General features: G+C 40.8%; 1 protein-coding gene across 2 annotated transcripts; it reads left to right on the forward strand.

Annotated features, from left to right (window-relative positions):
* Positions 1-10,188: 10,188 nt before the first annotated feature.
* Positions 10,189-15,121, forward strand: CUNH15orf61 (chromosome unknown C15orf61 homolog). Of its 2 annotated transcripts, XM_036305688.1 has the most exons (3): positions 10,189-10,585; positions 12,544-12,640; positions 14,895-15,019. In XM_036305688.1, exons 1-2 carry the CDS (start codon positions 10,240-10,242, stop codon positions 12,597-12,599), a joined length of 402 nt encoding a protein of 133 aa, XP_036161581.1. In that variant the 5' UTR covers positions 10,189-10,239; the 3' UTR covers positions 12,600-12,640; positions 14,895-15,019. The 2 variants fall into 2 exon arrangements, with proteins under 2 accessions (XP_036161581.1, XP_036161577.1); XM_036305684.1 differs by lacking the exon at positions 12,544-12,640 and having other exon boundaries at positions 10,195-10,585; positions 14,895-15,121.
* Positions 15,122-16,298: the final 1,177 nt, after the last annotated feature.

Raw genomic sequence — 16,298 nt, forward strand, 5'->3', positions numbered from 1 at the left:
TAGGTGCTCAAGGAGCACTTCCTGCATGGCGGGGAAGTGCCCTATATTTACAGGATTTGATCCAGTTTAACAGCAAGATCGAATGTTAAAATTAGCCTTGTAAAAGGGTTCACCCTAGTTCCCACACAAAACAAGATTCTGAGATCATGACTAGCAATTTTTCATGAGTTGATTTATCTGAATAAAACCTATAAGGTTTTGAACCATTAAACATTCGATTTAGAAAAAAAAACTTAGCATACAGAATAAACTGAAAAATGGAACAGATTTGTTTCTTGTAATAATTATGAGCAATATCTCAAACTCAGCATCCTTAGACCATTGAGCTGTGTAGGATGAATGTGCTAATTAATCAATTACTACCCAACAATGTACCCTGTTTATTTACTGAAATGCACCAGAAATGTGTGCAGAACTGGTAATTATTAATCATCTTCAGTAACAAATATGACTCAAGTTCACCTTCATATAATTAATAGAGCATGTAGTTAGCTTTAACATCTTGCTTTATTAGAAGCAGCAATAAAGAATAAAAAGAAAGAGCTGCACCACAAGTGTGGTTCACTGAAATGCTGGCTTGGACTAAATGTGCCTATTATCCATAGCAGCAGTATTACTCATACCATCCAAAGTATGGCCAGATGCTCTCGCCATTAAAACCCAAGTTTTTAAAACTAAACTTTTAAATTCGAATAAAATTTTAAACTTACAGGAAAGTTGTAAAAGCAGTCCAAAGAATTCCCATGTACTTTTTATTCGGGTTCCCCCAATAAAACCCAAGTTTTAGGGCTTGATAACTTGCTTAGACTTGAGATCTTTGTTGGTGGTGCCCAAATTCCTCAATGCCTGGCTGGCCCTCAATTTCAATAGACATATAAATTGCTGTTTTACAGCAACTTTGCAAGTGATCCAGTTTTGAAAAATCACTTTGAGAGTCATCATGTAGGTCACCCCAAAATTTCCTTTGAGCCAGGCAGACTTCTGGGCTAGATAGACCATATTTTGGAACTTGTATGCTAGTTCCTGTGCCCTTACTGATTGTGCAACATCTAAGGCATGTTCAATTGTGTCAGCTACATTTCCATCTAAGTTTTTAGTCCCTTCAGTGTAGGTTCAAATCCCAGCTCCACCACCTGGCTGCAGGGAGCTATTTTAACCTCTCTGACATTCTGTTTCCTCAGCTTGAAAATGAGGAAAATGAAACCCTGCTTTGGAACATTGTTTAAATGAACAATATATATAAACTATCTAGCAGAAGCAAGCTCTCAGGAACTGGTAGATATTATGTTGATTTTATTATCCTCTATGGCCACTTTTAGCTTAAGAAACTAAAATGTGTCTCCAATTCACACACAAATACAAAGGTATTTCATAGCATGGAAACTGCAAATGTAGATGAACATTTTTGAAAGTTTTCTCCAGGAGGAAAAAATCAGATAAAATTTAATGTTATTGTACAGCAAATTAAAAACCTGTCCCATCTGACAATACCAGTCACTGCAAAACCTAAACTGACAAATCATAAACCAGGGTGGACTTCAGTATTTCTATTATTTAATGATTCAAGGCCCTTTAGAGGGAGAGCTCCCTTAGGGCATCTCCATATTTGTTTATAGATCATTAGCTGCTTGACAGTGAGACTGGGGAGGGGCATAAAGACTTACAGCTAACACTCTAAGAGCCACTGTTGGTTGAAGATCAGCAATAACGCCAAAATATCTTAGGAATTTTAAATGAATATATGATTTGTGCTACAAGATGTCATATGCTATTCATGAATTGCTTTACCAAGCTGGGACCATAACTATGGCCCATATGACAAGGTGAATTTACTTGGCCATGTTTTCAAATGTTTCCCTAACTGTTGATTACATATTATAAAGATTTGTAATATTGGAAACATGACCATAAAATGCATTTTGTTATCTACCAGCATAAATCATTATCTGGTTTCAAAAAGTCACAAATAGCCCTGGCTGTGTGGCTCAGTTGGTTGGAGCATCATCCCATTCTCCAAAAAGTCACAAATGTCACCTTACCACCAGATTCTAGCATCTACCGCAGAAGAAGGGAACAGAAACGGTTCCGAATGAAAAGCTCACTGAAAACTAGAAGGCCAGAATTTTGATTCTTGTATATGATTTTGGATAAGTTTCTTACCTATTCTGTAGTTTAACTTCTCCAACTGCCAAAATTAGAATTTTAATTAAAACCACTGACCCTATATGGTAAGTTTCCCCCCCACCCCCCAATATCCCTCAAACACACTACTTATATTATTACTAGAGGCCTGGCGCACGAATTCGTGCACCGGTGTGGTCCCTTAGCCTGGCCTGAGCCCTCTCGCAACCTGGGACCCCTCGGGGGATGTCGGATAGCCAGTTTCAGCCCTATTCCCACAGGTCTGATCCAGACAGGAGGGAGCCTGATCCTGTGCATTGAGCATCTGTCCCCTAGTGGTCAGTGTGCACCACAGCAATCAGTCGTTCAGTCATTCAGTTGCTTAGGCATATATATGTGTGTGTGTGTATGTATATATATATATATATATATATATATATATATATATATATATATAGCCTAGTGCACAAAATTCATGCATGGGAGGGGGAACCCTCAGCCCAGCCTGCACCCTCTCGAAATCCAGGACCCCTTGGGGGATCAGGCCTAAACTGGCAGTCGGACATCCCTCTCATAATCTAGGACCGGTGGCTTCTAACTGCTCACTTGCCTGCCTGCCTGATCGCCCCTAACTGCCTCTGCCTTGGCCCCTGCCACTGCGGCTTCATCTGGAAGGATGTCTGGAATGATGTCTGGAAGGTCGTTCAGCTGTCCGGTCTAATTAGCATATTATGCTTTTATTATTATGGACTAGAGGCCCAGTGCATGAATTTGTGCATGGGTGGGGTCCCTCGGTCTGGCCAGCAATAGGGGTCAATTGGGGGGCTGGCCAGCTGGGGGGAGGGACTGCAGGAGGTTGGCCCCAGCAGCAAGCTAACCAACCACCGACTCTGCAAGGAATCGGGCTCCCTCCTCCCTCCTGTCTGGGTCCAGGGTGCAGGTGAACCAGATTCGGGGCTGTCAGGGCCCAGCATTCAGATTCGGGGCTGTCAGGGCCCCAGCAGCAAGCTAACCAATGACCAATTCCGCAAGGAATCAGACTCCCTCCTCCCTCCTGTCTGGGTCTGGAGTGCAGGTGAACCAGATTCAGGGCTGTCAGGGCCCCAGCAGCAAGGTCTGGGTCAGTGCGCATCACAGCTACCAGCAGGTCTGGTCATTCCAGTTGTTCGGTCATAACAGTCGCATATATATATATATATATATATATATATATATATATACACACATACACACACACATATATATATATTTAACTTTACCCACTTCCTTAAAAATTATTATTCAATGAGTACCAACCATATGCCAAATACTGTCATAGATGCTGGATCACAAAGGTTAACAGAACAGACATAAATCTCTGACCTTAGGAAGTTTACATTCCAGTCGGGGCCAAACTTGAGAGTAATTTAGACAGATGCTTTTGGATGAGATTCTGTACCCACTATGTTCACAGTATAATGTTTCACCAGAGTAATTCTTCTTGCCACTTTTTGTAACAGCAGTCCCAGCTGCCAGCCAACTCCTTGGGGGCTGTCAGGACATCAATCAGCTCCACAGAAAGCCTCAAGAAGATCTAGATAAGAAGACAGCAGTTCCTTCCTTTCCTAATGACTTCTGCCATCACTCAGAACTTGCATGAAGATAACTTTGCATAAAACCAATATATACTGTCCTTGCCAGGGCAGACACAAGGCTACAGGAATGGAGCAGCAATTGGTGTTTGCCACTGATGGGAGAGGGGAGAGTTAATGAGCATTCATCCAGCTGTAGAGGTAACTCACCACCACCTCCTCTGGTGCTGAGCTTGGCTTAGAAGGCACTGAGCCATTAAGCAGATTTGGGTGGCTCTTTCGGCAGGTCTGTTTTTAAGTTCCAAAGCATGCTGGAATATGAATCATCTCCATGGTCCTTCTTTCCTTCACCCAAAAGTCCTTAAGCCTCAAACCGGAAATGGTAGGTAAAATCCTAAGTGTAAACATTTCTATCCTTTTTTCATAAGTCTTTTCTCTTTTACCTACATGTTGACATATTCGCCCACTTCTTGCCTATAATTCTCCCTCTGAGAATAGCAGTGAATTAAAATCTACCCTACTTTCTTTTAAATCACATTAGAAAAATGTGAATAAATCAGGATCTCAGTAAGGCTGTAAAAACAACATGATAATAAATACTCTATATATGTACAAGGTCATGTTTGGGTCATGTCCACTATATATGTTCTCTGTACATCAAGCATATCAAACTCAAAGGCTAACACAGGCCAAATAAATGAGGCATGTAGCCCACAGGCTGCAAGTTTGACATGCTTGCTGTACATACTTATTCATAAACACAAATAACATGTGTTAATATATAACACTACCAGTAGAATTCATTGGGTTTTTTTCAAAATTAAAAAAAAAAAATCTTTATTGTTGAAAGTATTACATATGTCCTCTTTTCTCCCCCAGTGACTCCTTCCATCCCACCCCTGTCCATTGCCCCAGGCCTTTTTTTTTTCAAACATTTTATTGAAGTATAATATACATACAGAAAAGTGCACATATATGTTCAAAGAATCCACTAACTGCCCTAGTTGGTTTGGCTCAGTGGATAGAGCGTCACCCTGCAGACTAAAGGGGCCTGGGTTTGATTCTGGTCAAGGGCACACGCCCGAGTTGCGGGCTCAGTCCCCAGTAGGGGGTGTGCAGGAGGCAGCTGATCAATGATTCTCTCTCATCATTGATGTTTCTCTCTCTCCCTCTCTGAAATCAATATATATATATATAAAAGAATCCACTAACTGAATACACCCATTTAACTAGAATCCATATCAAGAAAGAGAATAATTTGTAGATTCATTATTTATAACAAATGTACTACTCTGGTGGGGGATGTTGATAATGGGGGAGGCTTTTCCTGTGTGGGCAGGAATCCTATATAATGAAAGCGTAATATGCAAACTGACCCTATCAGCAGAACGACTGGGAGTGACTGGTCACTATGACACACTGACCACCAGGGGGCAGACGCTCAATGCAGGAGCTGCCCCCTGGTGGTCAGTGCGCTCCCACAGGGGGAGCTCTGCTCAGCCACAAGCCAGGCTGATGGCTGCCAGTACAGTGGTGGTGGTGGGAGCCTCTCCCGTCTCCTCAGCAGCGCTAAGGATGTCTGACTGCAGCTTAGGCCTGCTCCCCGCTGGCAAGTGGACATCTCCTGAGGGTTGCTGGGCTGCCAGAGGGATGTCTGACTGCCAGCTTGGGCCAGATCCACCAGGGAGCAGGCCTAAGCCAGTAGGTGGACATCCTCCGAGGGGTCCCAAGCTGCAAGAGGGCATAGGCCGGGCTGAGGGACACCTCCGAGTGCACTGGGCCTCTAGTAGATAATAAATCTCTGTACTTTTCTCTTATTTCACTGTAAGTCTAAAACGACACTTTAAAATAAAGTCTATTATTTTTAAAAAACTATAGAAATAAAAGATGAAATAAAAGAATGAGAATAATCGCAGTCTCTCAGAAGTCTCCTCATACTCCTTCCAGTCACTAGCCCTCTCTTTCCCCACCTTGCTAAGAATGACCACTATCCTGCCTTCTACCAGCATAAATGAGTTGTGGCCAGTTTTTATACTTTATATAAATGAAATCATATAGTAGGTACTTGACTGTCTGGCTTCTTTCACGCTTATGTTTGTGAGATTCATGCACATTGTGTGTGATCCTATGTTAGATCATTCCCGCTCGTTGCTGTATAGCATTCCACCATGTGAATATGCCACAATTTGTCTATCTGCTCTGCTCTTGATAGGCATTTGAGTAATTTCTAGGTCAGATATTAAAAATATAAATAGTGTTGCTATGAATATTCCAGTATGTCTTTTAGAGAACATATGCACCCAGTTTCTATTGGTTACTGTTATGGACTGAATATTTATGTCCCTTCTAATTCACCTGTTGAAACCTTCATACCTAATGTGATTATATATGGAGATAGGGTCCATGAGGAAGTCATAAAGGTTAAATGAAGTCATAAGGGCCGGCGCCCTTACCAGAAGAGAAAGAGACAGACACCAGAACTAGCTCTCTCTGTCATGGGAGGATACAGTAAGACGGAGGTGCAAGCCAAAAGGAGAACGCTCACCAAGAACCCAATCGGCTGGCATTTAGATCTTAAACTTACCAGTTTCCAGAACAGTGAGAAATAAATTTCTGTTGTTTAACCGCCCAGTCTGTGATGGCAGCCTGAGCACACTGCTACAAATATATACCTAGAAATGGTAAGCTGGGTCATAAGGAATGCTTACAGGCATATCCCAGAGACACTGCAGGTTCGCAATCCTTTTGCTGATGGACGGTCTTGCCTTCAATTTGTAAAAACGCAACATCTGTAAAGTGCAATAAAGCAAAAAGCAAAAAAAACAACAAGGTATGCCTATATATTCACCTGTAATATATACTCCCTCCAATTTTTCCAAAGTGGCTATCAGAAGTGTATAATAGCTGCATTTCTTGACCAACACTTAGTACTTTTTATCTTTTCTATTTTAGCCACTCTGGTGAGTGTGTCATGGCATTGCATTGTGGTTTTAATTTCCATTTTTTGGATGATTATTGAAATTAAGTCATTTTCACCTTTAATGATTATTTCAGACATTCTCCTTTGTGAAGAGTCCATTCAAATATTTTGTCCTTTTTATTGGATTGTCTTTTTAAAAAAATATATATATATATATATATAATTGATTTCAGAGAGGAAGAGTGAGGGAGAGAGAGATAGAAGCATCAATGATGAGAGAGAATCATTGATTGGATGCCTCCTGCACCACCCCTACTGGAGATCGAGCCCGCAACCTGGGCATGTGCCCTTGACCAGAATCGAACCAGGGACCCTTCAGTCCGCAGGCCGACGCTCTATCCACTGAGCCAAACCGGCTAGGGCTGGATTGTCTTTTTTAATGATTTGTTCAAGATTCCAAATGCTCTGTCAGATCTAACTTCTCCCACTCTGTGGATTACCTTTCACTCTCTCTTTCTTTGTTATTGTCTAAAGTTTCACATATGTCTCCTTTTCCCCCAATTGACACCCCTCAGCCATTAATGAACAGTCTTAATTTTAATATATTCTATATTATCAATTTGGTAAAACTAACTTTTAGTATGTTCTGAACATCCACAATGTCCTAGGTGTCTTCAAAACAAAAACAAGAAGGCTCAATCCTTTCTAGGGGCAGCATGACACAGCCATGTACACGCTAAGTGCTATACACAGTGTCACTCTTTACATTTTTAAGGTGCTTTCTAACGGATATGCCATTTCTCCATGCTCTGTAGAAAGCTGAGTATTCATATATTTATTTTTTATTGTTGGCCACAGTGTTTTTTAAACATTTACTTAGGCTGCTGAGTATCAACTTCTAAGCCCCTTTGTTTATGGCCATCGAGAATTGGAACTGAAAAGAAAATCAAGCATCTGATCTGAGGTGTGAGTTTTTTGAGAAAGTATGTTCTCTCAATTATGAAAGTCAAAAGAAATATCTAGAAGTCATGTTCTCCAGCTCAGAATCATCAGGTTAGGGCAATATTTTGTTCAAACACTCTTGACCACCTGGGTGTGGTCCCCCAGCTATCAGCTCTGCTTGGAGGAATTTCCTACCTTAGAAAACAAAGGGAGATCGTCAAAGAGCCTTGGATTAGGGAAATCATCATCATTGATGAGGTTTTTTCCAAGAGAGCACCTTGCAACAGAAATCCTTCCGTTCCCTAGCCCTTTTCCTAAGCTTTCATGAGAAAATGCAGTGAAACATATCTAAGTCTCTGCTTCTCCTTATCAGTGGTTTTTACAGTATATGCCAAAGAATCTAGGGTTTCTGAGACATACTTCAGAGGCTCCACAAATATTTGTTTTGTTTCATTTTTAAAACAGATTTTTGTATTGCCAAAATTTAACATATTGCAAAACTGCCCACACATTAATTTGAGGTTAAGTCATTTCAGTGTAGACCAGTGATGGCGAACCTTTTGAGTTCGGCGTGTCAGCATTTTAAAAACCCTAACTTTGGTGACGTGTCACATATAGAAATTTTTTGATATTTGCAACCATAGTAAAACAAAGATTTATATTTTTTGATATTTATTTTATATATTTAAATGCTATTTAACAAATAAAAATCAGCCAAAAAATGAGTTTGCGTGTCACCTCTGACACGCGTGTCATAGGTTCGCCGTCACTGGTGTAGACCCGGAATTCATCTCCACCTGCCATCTCTGTAATTGAAGCCCATGCCCAAGATTTCAAGATGAATCATTTAAAAACCACTCATATTTTATCTACTTCTCTGGATCAGAATTTTCTTAATAGTATACAACCAAAACAGAGGCATAAGAAATAAACTGTCCCTAGGCAGCTATGACTGCATTTGTCCATAACCTCCAACTTCAAAAAAAAAAAAAAAAATGTTTCGAGCACAGAAACAGCAGGGGCAAGGGTCCAGTGGCAGTGGGGCCAAAAAATACATTTTCTGAGCGTGGTCTGAAGACTTTGTATTTATTATTTTAGCTACCCCATTTCCTTACAATTAATTCCCTTTTGCTAAAAACAAAAAGAAACCCCGCAAGACAACAACAAACCAACCTCATTTTTGTGTGTTTTTTTAAATTTACCTAGAAAGGTAATGTTAAAATTTTGAACTTTCAAATGTTTAGTAATAAAGCACAAGTTTTCATCTACTTTATATGTTGAGGTTCTGTAACAGGCTTTGTTTTAAAATTTAATTTGAAAACCACAGAACTGAATAACTTCCCCGACTCCTGTCTTAGCCTCCCTCCAGCCATTTCTGTGCCAGTCTAACCACATCATGCCTCCACCCAAAAATTTTTTTAAAACTGTTATCTAATAGGGAATCCTATAAAGTAAAGTTCAAATTATCTGCATGACTACAAGGCCCTTCAAGATTTGGCACATGGTAGTGGGTACTCAATCACTATTTGTTGAACAAATCAGTCAAAACTGGAGACTGTAATATCGAGCCACACTATCCTACATTCCTTGAGTTTCAACAACTATAGTAATTATTATATGCTGCTTACACATAATTATTGCATTTATACACGGTGCTTTCCACACACGTCATCTTATTTAAATCTAGTGTCTACCAACAAGATGAGCTTAGGAAAATAAGGGAAAATGCTTTCTTGGAAGGCCGGTATATACATTACCTCAAGAAGCTGCAAAGTTTAAGATTTTCCTAATATAATATCTTGATAATGGGTCACTGAGGACTATAAAGGTTTGTAAGTAAAACACTCCTGGTCTGGCATTCACCAGGCTCTTAGGAGAGGTCAACGGTGGTACATATCTGGGCACCACATGGAGAGACCTGGGACTTTTTTAGAAATAAACGTTTTATCTTGCAAATATCTGGGACTTAAACAGTGAACATAACCACAAAGACCTAAACATAGTAATTCTCCTTGACTTCACAGCCAATGCAAATCTGGGGGCTTGGCTTTTTTTTTTTTTCTAGTATATTTTTATTGATTTCAGAAAGGAAGGGAGAAAGAGAGAAAGGAGAAGCATCAATAATGAGAGAGAACCATTGACTGGCTGCCTCCTGCAGAGGGAACTAGCCCAAATGTGGCTTATGCCCAGACAGGAATTGAACCCTGACCTCCTGGTTCATAGGCTGACGCTTAATCACAGGCTTCAACTCACTTCCCTGAGGACACCCTCTCAGGTGTTACCTGGACCACAGCGCCAACTGACGGGTTTCCCTGGAGCCTGGGCCTGGGAGATGGGTGTGAGTTCTGCCACTCACCAAGGAGGTTCATACCCCAACTGATAACAACTCCCCCCCCCAACCCCCCGCCCTCCGCCAGCGTTACTAACCACTACATGAGGTCATAAGTGCCGACTTCACCTCCTCATTCACGCCGCTGACCCTCACCACCCTGCGCCCGCCACTAGGCCCACCCGGTCCCCCCCACCCCCAGCTCTCTCCGCGGAGCCCGCGGGACACCCGTGCGCGCCGCCCGCCAGCGTCCTCGCCGCTCGCCCCGAGGGGCCCGCGTGCGCGCTCCAGCCGCCCCGCCCCCAGCGGCGCGCGCCCCACGGCGTCTGCGGGGCGGGGGCCGCGGCGCGCCGGCCATGGAGGCCCTGCGGAGAGCCCACGAGGCCGCGCTGCGGCTGCTGCTGAGCCGGCCCTGGGCCGCGGGCGCCGCCTCCCGCCCGAAGCCCCGCGCCTCGGAGGTGCTGACGCAGCACCTGCTGCAGCGGCGCCTGCCGCACTGGACCTCCTTCTGCGTGCCCTACGGCGCCGTCCGCAACGACCAGTTCGGCCTCTCGCACTTCAACTGGCCGGTGCAGGGCGCCAACTACCACGTCCTGCGCACCGGCTGCTTCCCCTTCATCAAGTATCACTGCTCCAAGGCCCCCTGGCAGGACCTGGCCCAGCAGGACCGGTTCTTCACGGCGCTCAAGGTCGTCAACCTCGGTGAGTGGCCCGGGCGGGGGAAGCGTGTCCCACCGACGACGGCCCCGCTGTTTGCAAAGCAACGCCGACCACCGGCTCGCTCCGAGGCCCGAGGCCGAGACCCCGGCCCAGGGTCAGACCGCGTTGGCCCGGGAGGAGCCCTGTTTCGGCCGCGTGCAGGCTCTCCCGGGCGCACGGGCTCGCCACGCGCGCCCCTCGCTGTTGGGGTTCCCGGTCCCTGCCTCCGCGCCCCACCACACCCACTCCTCCAGCACAGGCCGGGGCTCTCTGGGCGTTTGTACCGACCCCGCCCTCCCGGTCAGCGCTCCTCGGGGCTAAGCTCTTGCTACTGACTCGTCCCTGGAAAGTGGGCGATTTCCACAGGCCTGGGGATCACCCTGGGGGTGAGGCATTCCAGCCTCACTGCCTACCGCTCTTAATGGAGGACCCCTGTATTGGGCAGTAAGAAGGAGGGTGTAAGCCACTGGAAAGTAGCTCTGACGTTTAAAAAATGCCTTATTGCATGGCAGGGTATGTCCCCATGAACATATATATGCGTGCGTTCATATTCTAAAAACTGGAACTACCTTTTTAAAGTTTCTTTGTTTTGTTAATAGGGAGTCCCAGCAAGTTCCTTTTGCTAAAAGCGCTGAAGGTTTTCACCAGTCATATTAGTTTGCTCAGATGCTAGGCCTAAAAGATACTTAAAAGGCAGCCCCTTTCATATTTGTAGGTTTTCATGGGAATATTCTAATCCTGAGAGTGTTTACTCTTGCTGGTTGTTTATTTTCTTTTGGTTAATGACAGAAGAGGCATAAACATTGACACGAGGTGTCCTTTATAGATCAGTGAAAAATAGGCCTCAAGATGTTTTGAACCTATTAATTGCTGATAGTAAATTAGTCCAAATTTGAGTAATTCAAAAGCTTGACGTGGGAGCTGAACCATGTTACCCAACCAGTTCTTCAAACTAGAATGAAAGCTAAAGCAGCTGCACTAGTGTTATGTCGTCTGATCCCTCATTCAATTTAAATATGGTAGGTATGTTTGGGCATATAATAACTCACAAATGTCAGTCATGGTTTTTTTGAGCCATTGCTCCCCTGGGATTATCCTGGGTTCAGTCCAGTAAGGAGCAGATTATTTAGCAATGTGTAATCCTTTAAAAAAAATGTCTTATTGTTTGGCTGATGAACTATAGAGCATGTCCACTAATTCTGAGGTTGATAGGAAGTTGAAAGGGTTAGGTGACTTAGATAGTTCAATTCATAGTTATTTGGCACGATGACTAGAGAAAAAGTGTAACAGGAGCCCAGCACCTTCTTTTTTAAAGTTTTCACGCTTTGAAACCTAACACTTTAGGAACACCTGAATGATTAGGGTTGTTTTGTTTTGTTTTTAGGTAGAAAGAAATTAAGAGAAAAGTAGGATACCTAGAACATTCTCATATGGAAAAGTAAAGCCTTTTGAAGAAAGAAAAAACAGTTGTAGTTGTGTGTGTGTGTGTGTGTGTGTGTGTGTGTGTGTGTGTGTAAGAGAAGGTTGAAGAGTGACTGGTCTTTTAGAAATTCAAAAAATCCTGCTCAGATGGGAATAAGAGTTTTAAGTTAAACAGAAAGGAAAACTTTCTGCTCATGCATGCTTTCATACAAATTAGATTGTACTGATAAAGGGAATTTATTTTTGGATTTTGTAAAGAGTAATGTATCCACCAATTTGGTAATATTTATTTTGTAATTCTGTCTGAAGGTTAGGGAATGTGAATTAGATAATAGGAATCCTTCCTACTCTGTGATGTACAATTGCCCCTCTGGATCATTAAGTACATAGTTTATTGATAAAAAAAAATACTCAGGATTTTATTTGTCTTCTTCCCTTCCAAATTAGAAATTATCAGAGTAATTCATTTTTCCATTTTGTAAATAATAGAGATTTCTCTCTTACCCATTTGTTCTCTTTCTCCTCTGCCTTTTCTTCAGTGGAAGCTGACATTTTACTGATGGTTTATCAGTCTGTGTATCCTGCTGGGAAGTAGATTGAGATTTAAGAAAAGCAACTTACCATTGGAATGAATGGGTAATCAGAGACTTGCTACGAAGTTCTAATTTTTTTTAAGTGCTTAATTTGACAGTGGTTTGTTTACCTACTGTTCAGCTGACTCAAAATGAATTATTATGCAAAGAACTGACTTTCCAGTTCATTTTAATGTTATGATAGGTTTCAAACAGGCTGGAAAATTTTTAATTTTTCATGGAATCTTATAGACTTTAAAGCATATGTGCTATAGATAAAGAAAATTTTTTTTTAATGTGTAAATTATACAGCATACATGGCAACTCTTCCCATATAGTATATTAGCCTGACTGTATTAAATATACTGCAAGAAAAAAATATATAGAATTTCTGACTCCTATATCACAACTCCATCCCCGATCAAACAGCATTACTGCTAATAGCTCTTAGTTGTTTCCTAATAAGAGACATTGTTATTATTAAACTAGTAATCTCTGATCAGTCCTCCATTTTAGCTGAAAAAATATTAGCCATTTATTTGTGTGATTTTTTTAAGTGTCAATATTTAACTGAAAACTGGTAAATACTGTAAAACAAACAAAATTTTCAGTGTCACCAGCTATTCCTTATGTCCTTAGAATTGGTTTAAAAGGGATATGTTATATATTTTACTCTCAGTATGTTTAGAAAATTAATAATTGCCTCTAGAGCCTGTTTTTCTTCCTCACGCCATTGATTTTCAGATTTTGAACTGTGATGTCGTATTTTAAATTTATATTTTATTTCACCTGCTCCCTCTACTCTTTGCTTTTTTTCTACCTCTCTTGTTTTTTTTCTTCTCTTGTTCACTACCCCACCCCTTGTCCTACTAGCCCCCCCCCCTTTTGGTTAAATAATTTATAAATAGCTTTACGTTGCTAGTTTTTATGGATATTTTGTGACACTCCTTTTAGAGAATTCTTTTGTGTATTACCAAGGCAAAGAAGGTAATATATTGTAAAGTATTTCATAGGAGTTCCAGGGAACCCTGTGATAGTGAGTGACAAGCTGTGACCCAGTATATTCCTAAAAATAGAGAGGTGCCCGCTTGAATGGGCATTTTTGCTTCTTCTCATTGCCAGCTAGTGATGCTTCTCCTGATTAATCTTTGGCATTACAGTGACTGGAATGCAGCTTCAGGGAATAAGCACAAAGTAGTTCAATGCACTTATACTCTCAAAAAGAGCATAGCACAGCAAATACACTCTTGCAGAAAAATAAGAAAAAAAAGTAAGCAATATTAGTCCTGAGCCTGTGTTGATTTCTCTATTAATGAGAAAGAAAATGATTTTCCAAATGTGCAGCTCTAACCCTTTAAATTGTCATTTTGGTCCAATTCCTACACAGCAACAATAAAATTTATACTTTATTCTGTGTAGAGCATACAATATTTTTTATTGATTCATGTGCCTAAGGTTTTCTGCATACTTTTTAATGTGTTGATGATCATTGATTTTAAATAAATGCTTTAAAAAAGATGGGAATTGTGAAAGTTTGTGTCCAGCATAGTCTCATATGCATATTCAAATCTCAGTGTACTATATGTTTAGTTTTATGTATCACAAATGGCAGTTAATCTCAAGTATATCAGCAAAATCTTATCAAATGGAAACATTCCAAGAAAGAAACACATTGGAGTCTACTATGTGTCTATTTTAAATAGGTTGAAAAAGCTTGTCTTCAATCTAATATAAAAATACTATTTCTCATGCCTGTTATTATATTAAAATCTTCCTTAGAGAACGCCCGGCTAGCTCAGTCGGTAGAGCATGAGACTCTTAAAATCTTCCTTAGAGTCAAGTTTTACCGTGGTTTTGAAGACCGCTATTTGACCGATTTTTTTTAAGTTGTACAAAAAAATTACTTTAGCCATCAATGTTACTGTGTAACTTAAAGTTGACCCAGTGATTTAAGCTCATCCAGGAGTATCTACAACTAAATTAATGAATATTCTATGTTTTCTTATTTGTGAAAAGAATAGAGAATTACTTCATAATTACTTGGAGGTAATGAATTAGTGCTTGTAAAGTGCTTTGAACTAAAATTTATACCAGCCGTATCTTTAGGTTTAAAAATGTCTAGGCTCACAATTATCATGTTCCCCAAACAGATGAAACTTGAGCTCTTAGGTAGAGTTAATACTTAACTCCTGTTTTTATAATTTGATAATTTGTTGACATTGCTAAAGAGTACTGTGCAACTTGTATCATGACAAATACATGGGTGCATGATTAATACGTATTGACATTGGGTAATAATGTATTCATTTGTTTTTTAGGTATTCCAACTTTATTATATGGACTTGGCTCCTGGTTATTTGCTAGAGTCACAGAGACTGTGCATACCAGATACGGACCAGTAACAGTTTATTTTCTAAATAAAGAAGATGAAGGTGCCATGTATTAAAAGTGTACATTGGAGAACATAAATATTAGTGGATTTTCTCTTGTGTGTATGTGCAATATTTATTTTTGATCTTTTAAAATAAAACTTTTGCAAATACTTTGTTCTTTTCTATGGTGTCTGGTGCTTTAAGATGAATCATGGCCCTCCAGAGGCAAAGCTTTTCCTACATTGTTATATATCACATACTCTGTTTAGCCCATGGGAACTAGGAACACATGATGCTTATACCAACTTTTTTCCTAGATTAAACTACAGTTAAAAATAATTATAACACATGTAGATTCTGTAGTTAGGTATTAACAAATTCCCTTTGAAGAGAAAATAATAGACACCCACACAAACAAGAAAGGGAAAAATCTTTTATATGGCATTGGAAAAGTAGGATATATTGTGAAGATAATATAATATTATTGGTAAATCCAAAATTGATGAGAATTCTATTTGCAGTCTGAAATCTAAACCATTTAGCTACCAGGATTTTAAATGGAAATTTATTAAAGCCCTTGTACCATTTACCTGGATAAGAGGTAAACTTTTTAAAAAAAAAAAATTGAATGTATTGGGGTGACACTGGTTAATAAAATTATGTAGGTTTCAGGTGTATATTGTATTGTGTGTTCACCACCCCAAGTCAAGTTTCCTTCCATCACCATCTATTCCTGCTTTACCCTCTTCTACCTCCCCCCAATTCCCTTTCCCCCTGGTAAGCACCATATTGAACTCTCTGAGTTTATTTTCTTTGCTTCATCCCTTCACCTTTTCCACCCAGCCACCACCCCCTCCCCTCTGACAGCTGTCAGTCTATTCTCTGTGTCTAAGAGTCTGTTTCTATTTTGTTTGTTAGTTTATTTTCTTCCTAGAGGCCCGATGCCTGAAATTCGTGCAAGAGTAGGCCTTCCTTCCCCCGGCTGCCGGCACCGGCTTGCTTCCCACTGGCACCCGGGCCCCGGGCCCCGGGCCCCGGGCTTTCCTCACAGCCCTGGATTTGTTTGGAAGGTCGTCCAGTCTAATTAGCATATTACCCTTTTATTATTATAGATTGCCTAAAGAATCCAATACCAACTATTATAATAACAACATTGGTTAATGTAAATGCAGCAAGATGAATGAAATGAAGATTTATTAAAAGTTAAAATAGCATACTGATAAAGCTGTAAGGACAATTAAGATCCAGAAAGACCCAGAAAAAATAAATTTGATAACTGTTTATAAAAGCAATTAGCTGAAATGGTACATATCTATAGACTTATTGGCGATGGGAAGTGGGCTGAAATTT

Source organism: Myotis myotis, unplaced genomic scaffold (genome assembly GCF_014108235.1).
Source record: "Myotis myotis isolate mMyoMyo1 unplaced genomic scaffold, mMyoMyo1.p scaffold_m19_p_1, whole genome shotgun sequence".
Taxonomy (NCBI): Eukaryota; Metazoa; Chordata; class Mammalia; order Chiroptera; family Vespertilionidae; genus Myotis; species Myotis myotis.

Bases quoted from the DNA above. Each gene is read 5' to 3' on its own strand.
- CUNH15orf61 (XM_036305684.1), top strand. From the start codon at position 10,240: ATGGAGGCCCTGCGGAGAGCCCACGAGGCCGCGCTGCGGCTGCTGCTG. The intron at 10,586-14,894 runs GTGAGTGGCCCG...TTTGTTTTTTAG, and splicing joins GCTCAAGGTCGTCAACCTCG to GTATTCCAACTTTATTATAT.